General features: G+C 37.3%; 1 protein-coding gene and 2 long non-coding RNA genes across 3 annotated transcripts; all 3 read left to right on the top strand.

Moving 5' to 3' along the window:
- The first annotated feature begins 5616 nt into the window (after positions 1 to 5616).
- On the top strand, positions 5617 to 6577 carry LOC130094705 (uncharacterized). The gene is made up of 3 exons (XR_008807998.1): positions 5617 to 5741; positions 6044 to 6153; positions 6244 to 6577. It is a non-coding gene; the product is annotated as an uncharacterized LOC130094705 (long non-coding RNA).
- Positions 6578 to 6583: 6 nt separating this feature from the next.
- On the top strand, positions 6584 to 7194 carry LOC130094706 (uncharacterized). The gene is made up of 2 exons (XR_008807999.1): positions 6584 to 6666; positions 6988 to 7194. It is a non-coding gene; the product is annotated as an uncharacterized LOC130094706 (long non-coding RNA).
- A 1641-nt stretch (positions 7195 to 8835) lies between these two features.
- LOC130094703 (uncharacterized) lies at positions 8836 to 9978 on the top strand. The gene is made up of 4 exons (XM_056261125.1): positions 8836 to 8972; positions 9062 to 9177; positions 9263 to 9300; positions 9655 to 9978. The coding sequence occupies exons 2-4, from the start codon at positions 9159 to 9161 to the stop codon at positions 9835 to 9837; spliced, it is 240 nt and encodes a 79-aa protein (XP_056117100.1). The 5' UTR covers positions 8836 to 8972; positions 9062 to 9158; the 3' UTR covers positions 9838 to 9978.
- Positions 9979 to 17441: the final 7463 nt, after the last annotated feature.

The raw sequence follows: 17441 nt of genomic DNA, 5'->3' as shown, positions 1-17441 counted from the left end.
CATAACCGTGAGTACCCGTTACTTCTAAAAAATAAAAAAGTAAAAAAAATCTCGGAAACCCTCAATTTGTTGTTTCCCTCTCAAACGTGATTGGATTGTGCAGCCGCCACTGATTGGGACAGCCTATCAGCAAATCACCTTCACCTTCAGCTCTGAACTGACACCAAAGTAAACTCCATGGTCAGATTTAGATAAGAGACGAAGCAGGTTCAAATGTGGGTGCAAAAAATCCATTAAAACTCTAGCAGAGGTTTGTCAGAGCGTTGCCATTGTGCATTGCCTTGTGGGCAAGTGAGAAATGTTAAATAAAGCAACATGGTAAAAAGATGAAAATGACTTGAATTAACTTTCAATTCCTTTTAGATTATCAAAGGTATTAACATTAACATTTTTCATAACTCCATGTAGGACGTTTCTGTACATAAATGTAAGCACGGTTCGCTTACCTACCCCGAAGTGATAAAATAAAATTCTGTATCAAATTTACAGGCAAAGACAAGTAGTTTGTTTAGGCATGGTTTGTAGGGAATTACAAACCTGCACACATATATTCGAACACACATAACTATAGAATCAATTCTTAACGCGGATGTGAACGCCGTCAGCGTTTATCACAGGTTTCAGTTTAAAGTCTGTTTAGTGAGAACGGCGTCGTCTTAGTGGCCCCTAATTTAATAACAAATTATCATTTCGCCGGAAGTGAATCAATCAAAACTAACTTTAGCTGGAAATAACATTATTCAAGAATCGCTATAAAGCTAAAACAGTCTCTGTTTCCTTAAATTATGTTTATCTCTGTAAAGCCGCTTTGAAACAATCTACATTGTTAAAAGCGCTATATAAATGAAGATGACTTGACTTGACACTGTGGCAGTAGTAATGCAATATTTAGAAAATTTACTCTTGTACTCTTGATACTCAAGTACTTTTAAAAACAAGTACTTCAGTACTTTTACTTAAGTAGACATCTGACTGTAGTACTTTTACTTGTACTTGAGTAAAATTTAGCAAGGGGTATCTGTACTTTTACTCAAGTAACGAAGCTGTGTACTCTGTCCGCCTCTGCCTGTCTGCTGATTCTTGACCCTGCGACTATTCTTGTATAAAGCTGCATTTGGATCTTCACCTCCTAGTCTCGGAGCAGTTCATAACAATAATAGATGTGAAGCAACTCTAAAAGGTAGGATTATGTCTATATTCTCAATTTTAAAATGAGAAAACATTAATGTTCAGAAAATGTTTTTCAGGAATGAATCCAGCCGAAAGACTCCATGTGATTTATTCATCAGAGAAAATTATTTTAAAATATTAATTTAACCCGAATTATAATAATCAATAATATGAAGACCATAAGATGAGTACAATTAAATATTCACTCAAGACAAACTTTACTTATGCTGCGTCATGGACCACAGAGACACATCTCGTCTCTGAAAACGCTTTGCGATTTTCTAAAAGACACAAATTAACCCTTTAGAACCTGATGCTAAAATAGGGGATTTTCGCATATTTTGTGTTTGACTGTAAATTTATAATACAGTGAAATTAGGAGGTCTTTTTGGCGCTGGTTAAAATCACAGATCCTTGAATTTCTGAGTAGAAGAGATGTTTGCTCTCTGTTTGCTAAATTGAAAATGAAGATTATGTCCATCATGGCATGGGGCACCGGCCCTCCCCTTCCTCTCTGTGTAGCTGTATTAGCATTTGCAGTTTGTTTCAGAAAACATCAAGCAATTAAAAGATAGCCCGGTCACCTGGTGTTTTACAACTGTCTTCTATCTCTTATCTGGAGCCTTCATGTCTGGCAGGGAGACCCCAAAATGTGACCATTTTGACACTTCACACGGACCAGGCTGTAAGATCAATGTAATTAGATGTTTATACCTGTGTCTTCAGGAAAAAAGTCAAAACAAAATGTATAAACTATTATTTACTATTTTATACGTTTTATATAACTGTAAGACAGCATATTGTGGTGTATTATATTAAAATGCTTATACTTGATAATTTAACATCTTATTTAAAATAATACAAACTATTATTCACTATTTTATGTTATGTTTATCTGTGTTAGACCGTATATTGTGGTGTATTAGATTAAAATGCTTATACTTGATAATTTAACATCTTATTTAAAATAATATGGACTATTATTCACTATTTTATGTTTTATTTAACTGTGTAAGACCGTATATTGTGGATAATTTAACATCTTATTTCAAATAATATGAACTATTATTCACTAATTTATATTTTAATTATCTATGCAAGTCAGTATATTGTGGTGTATTAGATTAAAATGATTATACTTGATAATTTAACATCTTATATCAAATAATATGAACTATTTTATATGTTTTATTTAACTGGATAAGACAGTATATTGTGGATAATTGAATGTCTTATTTCAAATAATATTAACTATTATTCACTATTTTATATGTTTTATTTAACTGTGTAAGACAGTATATTGCGGATAATTTAACATCTTATTTAATTTATCTGATATTTATATGATTATTTATATGCAATGCTTTTTATTTCTTAACCTAATTTATAACATTTAATCTGATCAGAAAAATGTAAGGGGCTGTGACTTTAACCAGTACTTTAACTTACTTTAAAATACTTAATTAACATCTTATTTCATATATCTGTTATTTTATATACTTTATTTGGCATCAATGCTATTTCTTTAAACTCATTTGTTTCATTCTCCCCAACAGACATTATGGACGATGCAGCGCCATCTGAAAATCATATGACATATCTCCTGTGTTCATAATTTCATCATTCTGTGGATATTATCCTCAATAATAAAAATCACCCCCTGAAAAACATTCCTATCAGTCACACCAAGCAGATTGCAGTCATAAACACACAAACATAAACACTTCAACCACACACTAGGGCTAAAGGTCATAGAAACCCCACATATGGCATATCCTGTCATAAAACTATTTTTTGACATAAGCTACATTATATAGACTACTCTTGATAACAGGCTTGATTAACACATTTGAAGAACATCATTTTAACAGAGAAACAAGCCCACACTTCCTTTTTCTGTCAGTTGTTCGTCATGGTCTTTATTTAGATAGTTTGTTCCTCGATTTGACAAAAGAACTACAGAGCTCGCCGAAGTCAGTCCAGCTTTTTAGAGAACATTTGAACTATTCTAGAGGAAAATGAAGCTGATTTTCTTTCTTCTTGTGCTCTTGAAGAACGGTGAGAATGGGTCTTGTTTTTTTTCTGCTCTTTTTAAAAGATTACAGAGCAAAAGCATCGATTGTAATTCCCTATTTAAATTTGATAGCAGATTTAAAAAAAAAATCTATTTAGGTCAATTTAAAAACGTTTAAGGATTGATTTTTATGAAATTCTATTATTATAACTTAAATCTATTTGTATCATTTCAAGAATAAAATACAATATTTCAAGCAGCAATAACAAATGGAATTATGCATATAAACTCAATTTTAAAATGAGAGAACATTAATGTTCAGAAAATGTTTTTCAGGAATGAATCCAGCCGAAGGACTCCATGTGATTTATTCATTAGGGCAAATTATTTTACAATATTCCTTTAACCCGAATTATAATAGTCTTGAAAAAACTTGCTGTAAATTTGATCAGTCGGGGTGCTTCCCCTTTGTGAACAATAGAAGACAAGTTGCTCCCCTGTATCAAGGAAGAATATTCATCAATAATTACTATGGAGAATTTGAAGTAGTGATTACAAACCTGAGTGTAATGGATGCTGGCATCTACAGCTGTGGTTTCAGACGGTACCCTGACACCTATGAAAGTGCTAAAGTTACAGTTTCTGGTAAGATTTTCTTTTTATAATTTAATGTTTTTTTTTTTTTTTTGCAAACATTGATTAAGGGTTGATAATTATTTTTGTAATCAAATGATCAGTCTTTTATGGGCTTTGTGTTGGTCATACTCATTTGGAAGTTGTATTTAAATATTAGTTAATAGTTCACATTTAAAAAAAAAAATTGTAATAGGGTGATATCAGGTAAAATGGGCCATTTAAGGTTTTGGGGCCCCAGCCCCTATGGAATTTAGAGCCAATGACTGCAAAGGATTTCAAACTGTTGTCATAACTGTGCTTGACAAGTAACCAGTGATTTGATTGGTTTATGGTTGCTATAGTGGGCAGGGGAATAATTAAAATCAAGACTACACCAGAAAGCTGCATGGTAAGTAGCCTGGCATATAATCTAACTAAACTATTATAAGGATGATAAATCTATAAAAAAACAAACATGCACATAAAAAAACTATGCATAATATCTATCTTGATGGCATCAATCAGAAAGAATGTTGTTAGTTTGGTATATGAACATATTTTTTGAAAAAGTGATGTTTTTCTTGGTGGCCCAATTTACCTTAACCCACTGAGGTAAAATGGGCCACATGGTTTCAGCTATAATGGGCCATCATCTGTGTCACTCACAAACACACATGCACATGTGTTTGAGTGTGTGTGGTCTGACAAACCCTACATTATGGGGACAAAATGTCCCCACAACGATAGCAATATCTGAAATTCTTGTCCTTGTGGGGAATTTTTTTTGGTCCCCATGAGGAAAACAGCGTATAAATCATATTAAGTGATGTTTTTTGAAAATGTAAAAATGCAGAAAGGTTTCTGTGATGGGTAGGTTTAGGGGTAGGGTTAGTGTAAGGGGACAGAATATACAGTTTGTACAGTATAAAAATCATTATGCCTATGAAGAGTCCCCACAAAGATGTGTGCGCGCGTTTGTGTGTGTGTGTGTGTGTGTGTGTGTGCGTGCGTGCACGTCTGGTTCGCTATCTTTGTGAGGACTCTCCATAGGCATAATGTTTTGTATACTGTACAAACTGTATATTCTATCCCCTTATACTAACCCTATGCATCACAGAAACCTTTCTGCATTTTTAAACAAACTCATTTACAAGCTTTTGTATGGGGACCTCAATTTAGGTCCCCACAGTGACTCGAGTCCCCATGAGTCTGTGTGCATTCGGGTTTAAGTCCCCACCAGGATAGAAAAACATGAACACACACACACACACACACACACACACACACACACACACACACACACACACACACACACACACACACAGACAGAGTTCACTGATCTATGCTGTTCCAAAATGGACTTTTTTAAATGCACATTTGAATATGTGGGTTTTGCACCCAAAATGTTTTTTTTAATGGCACATATGAATATGTTTGTTTAATGCAGTTTAAATGTTATGGGGCTGTATAAGAAATTGTGTTTTAAAATTAAAATTGATAATACATTTTTAGTACTATTTCCCTTTGCATTTGACTCACCCATTTTACCTGAAAAGCTGGCCCATTTTACCTGAAACTGCTCATGCAAAAAAAGTTGGCACAGCTGATGTTTTAAGAACGGCAGGGCCTAAATAATTATATTTTATTACATAATTTCAACACAAAATTATCAAAAACAGTCATTATTAATCATAAAAACAAATGGAAAAGGCATATATGGTATTTTATTATTGTCCCAAACGATTTACCAAAAAGTGGCCCAATTTAGCTGATATCACCCTATAAAAATGTACAAATATTTGTATTTTCCACAAATAGGCTTAAAAGATTACAGTGGAGTAAACACAGCTCCTCTCTGGCCAAAATCCTCCATCAAGCCAGCCGTCTGGCCCTCTTCTCCCTCCACACCCATTGTTTCTGAGAACGACGTAGAGAAACTCAGGTAAATGTCTCACATAGCCTATGAAGGTCTAAAAATTCAAATTCTTAAAGGGACAGTTCACCCTCAAAAAAACTCTGGACCTCGTGTTGTTCCATGTCTTCGAAACAAAAAATAAGATATTTTGAAGAATGCTGGGGTCCAAAGGACATTGAACCCAACTGGCTTTCATTTTATGGACAAAAAAAACAAAACAACCTTTTTTCAAAATATCTGACATGAGGGAGAGTAAATGATGACAGAATTTAGATTTTTTTAATGAATTTAATCGTTAATATTAATGACAAACATAACATGTTTGACAGCTGCAGAACATCCATCACGCTACTTGCTGGTTTCAGTCTTATGGTGTTTGCAGCCGTCTCAGCGACTCTGCTTGTGTTCTTTCTAAAGAATCGGAAGAAATAATCCACAGGTTGGTTGCAATTTTGATTATCAATGCCACTAATTTTGATTTGTAAATATAATGGCTGAACATAATCCATGCTTTTCTTTGTACACTCAGATAAATCTGGAACTTGCAGTTCTCTCAACACCATGGTAAGCAGTTTATGCATATTTTTTCATCCATCAAGTGGCTGGCATAATGGGGATATTTCGAAACATCATAAAACCCATGTCCTATAAATATGGTTCACTTTGCTTCACAGGAAGTGACATATATTCTGCAGAACAACAGAACAATCCATCTAATGGATTATGTTACCAACTACAATTTTTGTCATGTAATTTGTAATCAGTAACTGACTACAATTTGCAATCTACCCAGCACTGAAAATAGGTTCAAATAAATATTTTTAAAACTCTCAGATATAATCAAATCACAGTCCAATATCTTTTTTGTCTTCAGTATATCAACTCTCAGGATGGAGTTCAATATTTAATCCCTCAACAGCTTGTTATGGAATCTCAAGGCAACCAAATTCAGGTTAGCATGTGCTCTTTAACACAGTATATCCATAACTGAAAAATTGGAATCCCTAATAAATGTTTTCCTTCATAATTCTGCAGGAACGGTAGGTGTAAGTTGTGTAGCTTTATAATAGTACTGTTTTGTCTATTTCTTTTGTCAAACACACTCTATAGATGACTTACTGTAAACAGTCTATGATTAAATACCAATCATAATAGGACATTTTCCTGTTTAAAAAATGCTTTGGAAGCTTGTAACAGCCTCAAATGTTCTGTAACAGCAGTAGGTTATGTTATAATAAAATAATATAAAGTCTGATTGTAATTCTCATCTTAGATGAATCATGGACAAATCGCTCAAGACGAATATGAAAATGATGATTCTGCAGAAACAGCAGGTTGAACGTAAAGCAAAACACACAAAAAAAGCATGTTTAAGTCATTTCTGTGTCAATTTCTTGATGGATAGAGACATTATGTTCTCATAATCGCCAAACTTGTATGACCTTTAACCATTTTCCCAATAAAGTTGTGTTCATTTGAATGTTCAGTCAACAGAATATTAAATTCTAGAATGTTCTCAAATGGAAGAAAGATGATCGAGGGATGAAAGCAACACTTGGAGACCAGAGGTGATGTAAATCAAAATGGGGTCCATGCAGGCCCCCTCAACGGGGTTGCAAGGGGTTCTGCAAAAAGTTCAGATAGATATAGATAGTGAGAATTAAAAGTATAAATAAGACATTTGACAGAACCGTTTCAGTCGAAATGCGGGTTGGAAATCATGAGATTAATTACACTTATTTTATTCTATTGACATATAACAATGGTGGATACAACAAAATATATTGACTTAGATTATATAAAATTGGATATAATTTTGTGCAGAAGATATGGTTGTTAATATAACATGTAAGGTTTAAGCATTATGGTTTCTCATATGCTACTTAGAGAGGATCAAAGTTATTTTATGATGTGTTCAAAAACATGCCACAGATGGCGAAAGATAGTATTGAAATCATAATGTGAACATTATGATTTCAATACTATCTTTCGCCATCTGTGGCATGTTTTTGAACACATCATAAAATAACTTTGATTTGTACTGTTAGTGGTTGTAAAGAAATATCTGGTTTTCATTACTTGATAACAGGCTTGATTAACACATTTGAAGAACATAATTTTAACAGAGAAACAAGGCCACACTTCCTTTTTCTGTCAGTTGTTCGTCATGGTCTTATATTTAGATAGTTTGTTCCTCAATTTGACAAAAGAACTACATAGAGCTCGCCGAAGTCAGTCCAGCTTTCTAGAGAACATTTGAACTATTCGAGAGGAAAATGAAGCTGATTTTCTTTTTTCTTGTGCTCTTGAAGAACGGTGAGAATGGGTCTTGGTTTTTTTCTGCTCTTTTTAAAAGATTACAGAGCAAAAGCATCGATTGTAATTCCCTATTTAAATTTGATAGCAGATTTAAAAAAAAATCTATTTAGGTCAATTTAAAAACATTTACGGATTGATTTTTATGAAATTCTATTATTATAACTTAAATCTATTTGTATCATTTCAAGAATAAAATACAATATTTCAAGCAGCAATAAGAAATGGGATTATGCATATAAACTCAATTTTAAAATGAGAGAACTTTAATCTTCAGAAAATGTTTTTCAGGAATGAATCCAGCCGAAGGACTCCATGTGATTTATTCATTAGGGCAAATTATTTTAAAATATTCCTTTAACCCGAATTATAATAGTCTTGAAAAAACTTGCTGTAAATTTGATCAGTCGGGGTGCTTCCCCTTTGTGAACAATAGAGGACAAGTTGCTCCCCTGTATCAAGGAAGAATATTCATCAATAATTACTATGGAGAATTTGAAGTAGTGATTACAAACCTGAGTGTAATGGATGCTGGCATCTACAGCTGTGGTTTCAGACGGTACCCTGACACCTATGAAAGTGCTGAAGTTACAGTTTCTGGTAAGATTTTCTTTTTATAATTTAATGGTTTTTATTTTGCATACATTGATTAAGGGTTGATAATTATTTTTGTAATCAAATGATCAGTCTTTTATGGGCTATGTGTTGGTCATACTCATTTGGAAGTTGTATTTAAATATTAGTTAATAGTTCACTTTTTTTTATTTTTATAAATTGTAATATAAAAATGTACAAATATTTGTATTTTCCACAAATAGGCTTAAAAGATTACAGTGGAGTAAACACAGCTCCTCTCTTGCCAAAATCCTCCATCAAGCCAGCCGTCTGGCCCTCTTCTCCCTCCACACCCATTGTTTCTGAGAACGACGCAGAGAAACTCAGGTAAATGTTGTCACAAATATTATCCCCTTACAATGAAACGAGTAAAGTAATAGTCATTAATCTGTGTAACACAACACAACATTAAGCAGTGACGGCTGGAGAGCATCCTACACGCTAGCTGCTGTTTTAAGTGCTCTGGTGTTTGCTGTCGTCTCATTGACTCTGCTTGTCTATCGTCTAAAGACCATGAAGAAAAAAAACACAGGTAGGTGCAATGGACGATGATTATGTTTAATTATCTAAGGTAATCAATCTTTTGGGTTGAACATCACTTTTTTTTTCTCCCACAGAAATAAGTGGAACTTGTGGTTCTGCTAACACCACAATGGTAAGGAGTACATACATTTTCAATTGACGGATGACTTTTATTTAGTCCCAGACAGATGTAAGATATTTAGGTGTAAATTACAGATTATTTATTTTTATATATCTCCCACTTCCATAATACATTCATCAGTCATACAAATAAGGTTTATTATGGGATAAAATTGGCATTTGTTGACCGATGAGTTCGACCACAACTCGCATACTGCTTAATCTTTTCATTCCTTATTCATAATATCTCAGTATGCTGAACTGTAATCATCTTCATCATCTGTAAAAGGGAACAGCTTGATATTTAGAGATGAATGGATGATTTCTAGAATCAAACCTCGTCTGCTCAACTAACATCTCTCCACAGGAGCAGAACAGCATCCTCTACTCTATGGTGGACTTCAAGCCCCACCAGGATCCATCTGAACTTTATGCCAATTTACAGATACGCAGTCCAGGAGACACTGATCCTTCTTCAAGCTGTACATTCACAACAGAGGGAAGTGTAATATACTCCACTATTTTAGAGCACCAGCATAAACATTTGTGATGTTTGTTTTCTATAATATTTTCATTGTTTAGAATATTTTCGTTTGTTGTTTTTGGCTGATCAATGGATATTTTTTTATCATTATGAGAACTATTAATGCAACACTGTTTGATGTGATAATATCAAATATAAATTATGATAAAAAAAGCCTGAAAACGTCTGTTTAGTAAAAAATGTGTACTGTCTCTATATGCTAAAAATGAATTACTCTTTACTCTCAAACTGTATATCATTAATTTTGGGTGTTTGACAGAAGGGAACGCACAGGATGACAATTTGTGATGCAATAATTATAATTACAATCATTTTATTTTGTATGAATAGAGAACCTTTCAATTATGAAACTAGTTAGATGTCGAAATCGGTGAAAACCAATTTTTGCAATCCAGTACTTCTTTTGGCAGCAATGGCAGGACTCATCAGAATCCAGAGAGAGTCTTGGCTACTTCTGTCGAAAGGATAAGTATTGCAGAGCAAGGCAACATAAATATATATGGTGATTTCAGGGGCCCTTGTTTAATCAAGGCCATTCAAATGAATCATTACAACCGCTTTCCACAAATCATGCTAATAAATTCAAAATTGACATTTTAGGGCACCCTTGGTTTGTCTTCATTATGTTTGTTCTAGGCAATTTGTTGACCTATCCCTGTTGATCAGCCAGAAGCTCTCAGAAATGAAGAGAATTCCTTTGCATTCACTGCAGAGTTCATATCCATCTTTAAATAGATACTGCAATTGTAGTGTAGTGTGATTAAACAAAATCAATATGATTAATGCAATACTAAATAATATGGTATGTGAATGTATTATTGTTTTGTTGGTAAAAGGAAAAAAGAAATGAAGTGTAAGTCAGGAAATGCCCACTAGGGGGAAACCAAAGGCTGCAGGCAGTAGCGGACACAAACGATGTTTTGCGTCACAGCCAATACAGCTTGATGCACAGACAACCAGGAGTTCGTGTCGTCTCATTTATTTATGTCTATTTTCCCCTTTTCCAGGTATTGACTATTTATTTAATTCATTTTTGTTGTGAGTTAAAAACTACAGTGTTTATAAGGCTGGTTATTTCTCCTGAACATATGTGGAAATGTGAGGTTTGAGGTTTAATTATCGTGTTTGACATGCTAACCACGAGGAAACTGTGGGTTAAACTGAACGCATCTTATGTCCTTGCCTAACTGTAAAGTAAAAATATACAATTTATTAACTGAAATGGTTAGGAGCAAATGTTATGTGGAACATAGTCCATGTTGTTTTTCTGTATTTCATGGTTAATCTGTCTAATGATAAGTGACTGCTGAAATAGTGTTTCATTTTATTTTAGTGTCAAAGAAGTTGTAGAAAAGTTGATAAAAGACTGAATGTTAAAAATGCTGGTTTAGTGCTCATTTAAATACACAGTTATAAAAATGAAGTTATAGAAATGTATTTAAATTACGGTTATGGTGACTGTTGTGATACATTGTTATGCATTGCTGATCTCGTCTGCGTATTAATGTGAACTAATGTATTGATGTATACATTCAATTCTCTGTTATATATTGTGTTGGAAAAGAAAGAAAATAGTTCACACAGCCAATACAGCTTGATGCACAGACAACCAGGAGTTCGTGTCGTCTCATTTATTTATGTCTATTTTCCCCTTTTCCAGGGGTGCAACATTTTGGAGGCCCCAGCGAGGATGGATGGTCCATGGTCCTGCCGATCGATGTAGTGCCAGATGACAACAACATTCCACCTTGCAACCACAACCATCATGATAAAAGGTCGGCGGTGTGCAGTATAGTCTCACGACTGGACGGGCAGAAGTGCGGTTAATCTGAGGTTCCTTACGCTAGCCAGGAAAAGCTGCAAGTTCTTCCTGCTCAAGTAGACATTCTGTTTTACACTGACACTGACCATTTATTCACAACCAACATGGACACGCTAGAGGACTTGAAACTTGAAGTAGTTGGGACACTTTACACTCTGGGTAGTGATCAGTTGATTGCAGTGTGTGACTTTCTACATATTGTTGGTACTGAACATGAGAATGTATTGGGGAAAAGTCGTTCATTTCTAATTGCACACATTGTGAAGTATATAGAAAGAGATGAGGTAGAGGAACTTGAGGACGGAGGTATGTCTCTCCTCCTTAACCTGAAAGACAAAATTGTTGAAATTCAACTACCAAGACAGCCTGCAATTCATAATTCTGTAGAGCCGCAACAAGTAGCTCAGGTGTCAGAACAGGAAATGCTGCAAAAACAGATTGAAGCACTGCAGTTAGCTTTACAATTATCACTACAGCAAACACAAGGTGAAACAAAACATGAAGTAAAGACAGTGAATCAAACAAACCAAAACAGTAATCCAATAAGAGATCTCACCCAACCATTTGTGTGGCAAAGAGAGTTTAAAATAGCAGGCCAAATTGGAGAACCAGGACAAAAAGATAAACTTAGTTTCTCTAGCCTGGCTCATCAGATTGAAAATGGAATAAAGAAAAACGTCCCTGAACACGAAATAGTACATGCAGTGATCAAAGCAATCGCGCCTGGCATGCAACTACGCAGTTACTTAGAGGGCAAAGGCAATTTAACATTACCTACCTTGAGAAGAATCCTTCGCTCGCATTACCAGGAGAAGGGCGCAACCGAACTGTACAAACAACTCATGTCAGAGGCCCAAGACAGCAAAGAAACCCCTCAGAACTTTCTCATTCGTGCATTAGATTTGAGGCAGAAAATTCTTTTCGCATCACAGGAAGCTGAGTCTAGCCTCAAGTACGACCCTATTCTGGTGCAAAATATGTTTCTCCATACAGTTCTTACAGGTCTGCAAAACGATTACATCAGGGGTGACCTCAAGCCATACCTGCAACAAACAGAAGTGAGTGATGAACTGTTGTTAGAGAAATTGAATATTGCATGCATGACCGAGGCAGAGAGACAAAGTAAAAAGAAAACTGCAGTTCAACATCGGCCGATGGTGCACTCCGTTGAATACACTGATGTTCCAGCACCTGCAGAGAAGAAAGGGAAAATGTTACTTCAGGAAAAGCAGAGTAAACACAGTCCGGATTTGCTGAATGAACTCCGAGAAATCAAATCAGACATGGCGCTATTAAAGAACCTTAGTGCTGAAGTGTCACAAATCAGAGAGTCGATTCAACTGCCTCAAGCCAGTGCTGCACAGAATTTGTCTTCACCTGGTTTACAAGACGACATACCGGCTAATCAGTTTAAGTATTCATCTCCTCCGTATTGGCCAAAATACAGCCCAGGACAGAGAGGAAGGACCACTCAGTTTCAACAAGGATTTGCTCCTCAACGTCATTTCATGCAGTCAAGGGGTCATCCTAGGAGATGTTTAAACTGCCAACAGAGTGAAATTGATACTTATTGCACACACTGTTACAGATGTGGAAGCAGTGAGCATTTCATTGCAGGTTGCAGAGCAAGAACAACAAACTCACCCAGAGATGATCGTTTAAACGAGGGAGGGTTACTTCCATGGGACAGGAGGTGACCTGCCAGGTGTTAATGTCCCACCAACAGTGCTCGTGTTGTGGCGTGAAGGGGGATTCCCATTCTTTGAGACAGTGTACATCATGCCATAAGTCTCTTTACTGCTCTAAGTTATGTCAGGCTCATCACTGGAGTGAACATAAGAAAAATTGTAAGCAAAATGAACACCAAGAGGTGCAAGAATTAAGGGTGAAAACGAGAACAAATTCAAACAAAACATTGAGTGTGGCCACTTTAGTGGGAAAACAGTGTCTCATTGACTGTTATATCCATGGAGTAAAAACAACAGCGTTGTGGGACACAGGTTCTCAAGTTTGTATCATTGATGAGTGGTGGAAAAATAAGGTATTACCTGATGTGAAGCTGAGGCTTGTCTCCGAGATAATTGATGCATCTGACACGCTTCAGATAGTTGCGGCCAACGGACAGGGTATCCCTTATGTTGGATGGATAGAAGTCACATTTCGTTTGCCAGGAGAAGACAGTGATAGCAGAGATTCCATCATTCCCATTCTAGTAACAGAGGGAAAACACCTCTCCCATCCTATTATTGGTTACAACGCTATTGAGCTCATAGTGACTAACCACTCGGGGGAAAGCACAGATCAAATATGCAGTGAACCGTTAAAGAGAATAGTGAAAATGACATTCCCGAGATTAGAGACAAGCCACATTAAAGCTTTTATAGAACTTGTAAGGGCAGAAAAGTCACAGGAATATGTGGTGAGGACTCCTAGAGAAAAGGTGTTAATTCCCAAGCGTACCTCTCTGCAGGTTGAGTGCCGAATAAAGATGGACCCACTGAAGGAGGACACCACTTTGATGTTTGAACCTGATGTTGATCCAAAATGGGCAGAAGGGCTTGAGTTCCAGGAGACACTTGTGCAAGTGAAGGGGGGTGCCCCACCATACATCGTGGTTGACGCTCGGAACCCAACGGATCATGACATTGTCCTGTTTAGTAAAACAGTCATTGGAACAGCACATGGGGTACAAGCTATTTATCCGCCCACGTCATTTGATCAGTCAAGCCAGCCCATACGTACATCAGTGACTTCCATCCAAACGAGCAGCGTTGAGTCTACCAGTGATGTTTGGGACCCCCCGGTGGATTTGAGTCATCTGAGTCAGCCTGAAAAAGAAATAGCACACAAAATGTTACGAGAGGAATGTCTGTCATTCTCCAAATCAGATGATGATATTGGGTGCATAGAAAATCTAACATTGAAAATATCTCTACAAGACACGATTCCTGTTGCACGCTCGTACATCTCCGTGCCGAAGCCGCTGTATAGGGAAGTAAAAGATTACCTTCATGACCTGATTGCTGAGGGCTGGATATCTAAGTCAACATCATCTTATGCATCACCTGTAGTCTGCGTCAGTAAAAGGATGGAAGCCTACGCCATTGTGTGGATTACAGGGAGCTGAATAAGAAGACCCATCCTGATCGTCAGCCAATTCCCAGAGTACAAGATATCCTCGACAACCTAGGCGGGAATTCGTGGTTTTCACTATTAGATCAGGGCAAAGCATATCATCAAGGGTTTATGGCAAAGGAGAGTAGACCCCTGACCGCCTTCATAACTCCATGGGGGTTATATGAGTGGATACGAATTCCCTTTGGCCTGACGAATGCTCCAGCTGCCTTTCAAAGGTGTATGGAGGAATGCTTGGAGAGTTTGAGAGACCGGATATGTGTGCCATATCTTGATGACATACTAGTCTATAGCAAGTCCTTTGAAGACCATGTCCACCATGTGCGGGAGGTACTGCAGCAGCTTAGACGGTATGGAATAAAACTGAAACCAAGTAAATGTGGAATATTCAAAAAAGAAATTCGCTATCTTGGAAGGATTGTTTCTGCTGAAGGTAGCAAAGTGGACCCAGCTGATACAGAGGCTGTGCAAGCTTGGAAGGAAAAGAGACCAGGCACCGTCGGGCAGCTGCGAACTGTGATGGGGCTCTTAAGCTACTACCGACAATATATTAAGGATTTCTCAAAGATTGCTGGACCACTATATGACTTACTCAAGGGCACCCCAGGAGAGGAAAAGATGTGCCAAAAATCAAGACAAAGCAGACTGAAAAATAGAGGAGTGCCTTCTAACCAACCAATTGTTTGGAAAGCCGAGCACCAAGAGATTTTGGAGATATTGCTCAACCATCTGGTCAAACCACCTATCCTCGGCTTCCCAGATTTTACGTTGCCCTTTATTCTTCATACGGATGCCTCAAACCAAGGTCTGGGGGCAGTATTATACCAAAAGCAGGATGGTAAGCTCCGTGTGATAGCGTATGGCTCTCGGACACTCACAACTGCCGAACGAAACTACCATCTCCATTCGGGTAAATTAGAGTTTCTAGCACTCAAGTGGTCGGTTACTGAGAAATTCAGAGACTACTTATACTACGCACCGACATTCACAGTCTTCAGCGATAATAATCCCCTCACGTATGTATTATCCAGCGCGAAACTGAATGCAACTGGTTGTAGGTGGGTAGCCGAGCTAGCCGACTTCCATTTTTCAATAAAATATCGCCCTGGTCGAGAGAATGCAGATGCTGACAGCTTATCAAGATTGCCTCTCGACATCGAAGAGATGATGGAACAATATACAGAGGAATTGTCATCAGACTGTATTGCAGCGACTGCTCAAGCAGTGGAAGTACAGGAAGATTCTTCATCATGGGTAGTACCTGATCCTCCATGTCCGTCAGATCGGAGTGTCAATAGTTCTATTCCTGGGAATGAGATCCAACAGGCTCAACGAGAGGATCTGCATATTGGACCTGTAATCAAATGTAAACTGACCAGTGTGAGGCCTCGTGGCCACCAAATTAAGTCTCTTACTGCTAAGAGTAGATGTCTTCTTCGGGAGTGGGAGAAGCTCCATGTAGATGAGGATGGGATCCTGAAGCGGAAAACATCAACAAGGAACCAATTGGTTCTACCTGAAAGATACAAGACAGTTGTAATGAAAGAATTGCACAATGAGATGGGCCACCAAGGCATCGACCGTACAACATCCCTAATCAGAGACCGTTTCTTTTGGCCTCATATGCAACAAGAAATCGAACATTATGTTGCGAAAAGCTGTCCTTGCTTGAAGCAAAAGAAGCCTTGTAGAGAAACCAGGGCCCCTCTCACCAATATCATCACAACGCAGCCCTTTGAACTTGTATCTGTAGACTTCCTGCATTTAGATAAATGTAAGGGGGGATATGAATATATATTAGTGGTAGTCGACCACTTCACACGGTTTGCGCAGGCATACCCTACAACGTCAAAGTCAGCTAAAACGGTAGCCGATCGCCTGTTTAATGACTATGCCCTGCGATTTGGATTTCCAAAACGAATACACCATGACCAAGGTGGTGAATTTGAAAATCAGCTTTTAGCCCAGCTGACAAAGAATTGCGGTGTCCTCAGTTCCAGAACGACGCCATACCACCCGCAAGGGAATGGGCAGACAGAGCGATTTAACAGGACCTTACTTCAAATGCTCAAAACACTGACGGACAAGCAGAAGACGAACTGGAAGGAATCCCTGAATAAACTGATCTTTGCATACAATAGTACTAAATGTGAGGTCACAGGGTTCTCACCTTTCTATCTTCTTTATGGACGACATCCCAGACTGCCAATTGACCTTCTCTTTGGTTTGGAAGAAAGCACTGGTACAGTAAGCCAGCAGGAATATCTGAAGAGATGGAAAGCACAGATGCGGGAAGCATATGAAATATTTAGGGAAAATATGGAAAAGGCAGGAGGACGGAGTAAGAAGTATTACGATAAGAAACTGAGGAGCACAACCTTGTATCCAGGTGACCGCATACTTGTTAGGAACCTGACGCCCAGAGGAGGTACGGGTAAATTGCGTAACCATTGGGAAGAGACCATCCACTCTGTTGTGAGGCAAGTCAAGGAAAATCTCCCAATTTATGAAGTCAAGCCTGAGCTGGGAAAAGGGAGGTCTAGAATCCTACACCGTAATCTCTTGCTTCCATGCGATCACTTGCCGATGGAAGGACAATTCAACAAAGATGCTGACCTAGAGAAAAGGTTGACAAAGGAGAACAAAAAGAGGA

Source organism: Rhinichthys klamathensis, unplaced genomic scaffold, assembly GCF_029890125.1.
Source record: "Rhinichthys klamathensis goyatoka isolate OS25496 unplaced genomic scaffold, OSU_Roscu_1.1 h1tg000180l_1, whole genome shotgun sequence".
Lineage (NCBI taxonomy): Eukaryota > Metazoa > Chordata > Actinopteri > Cypriniformes > Leuciscidae > Rhinichthys > Rhinichthys klamathensis.
Note: the sequence above shows the minus strand (reverse complement) of the source record. Positions and strands in the feature narration are given on the sequence as shown.

Coding starts and splice junctions, on each gene's coding strand:
- LOC130094703 (XM_056261125.1), top strand. Junction 9,301..9,654: donor GTTCTGCTAACACCACAATG/GTAAGGAGTACA, acceptor ATCTCTCCACAG/GAGCAGAACAGCATCCTCTA.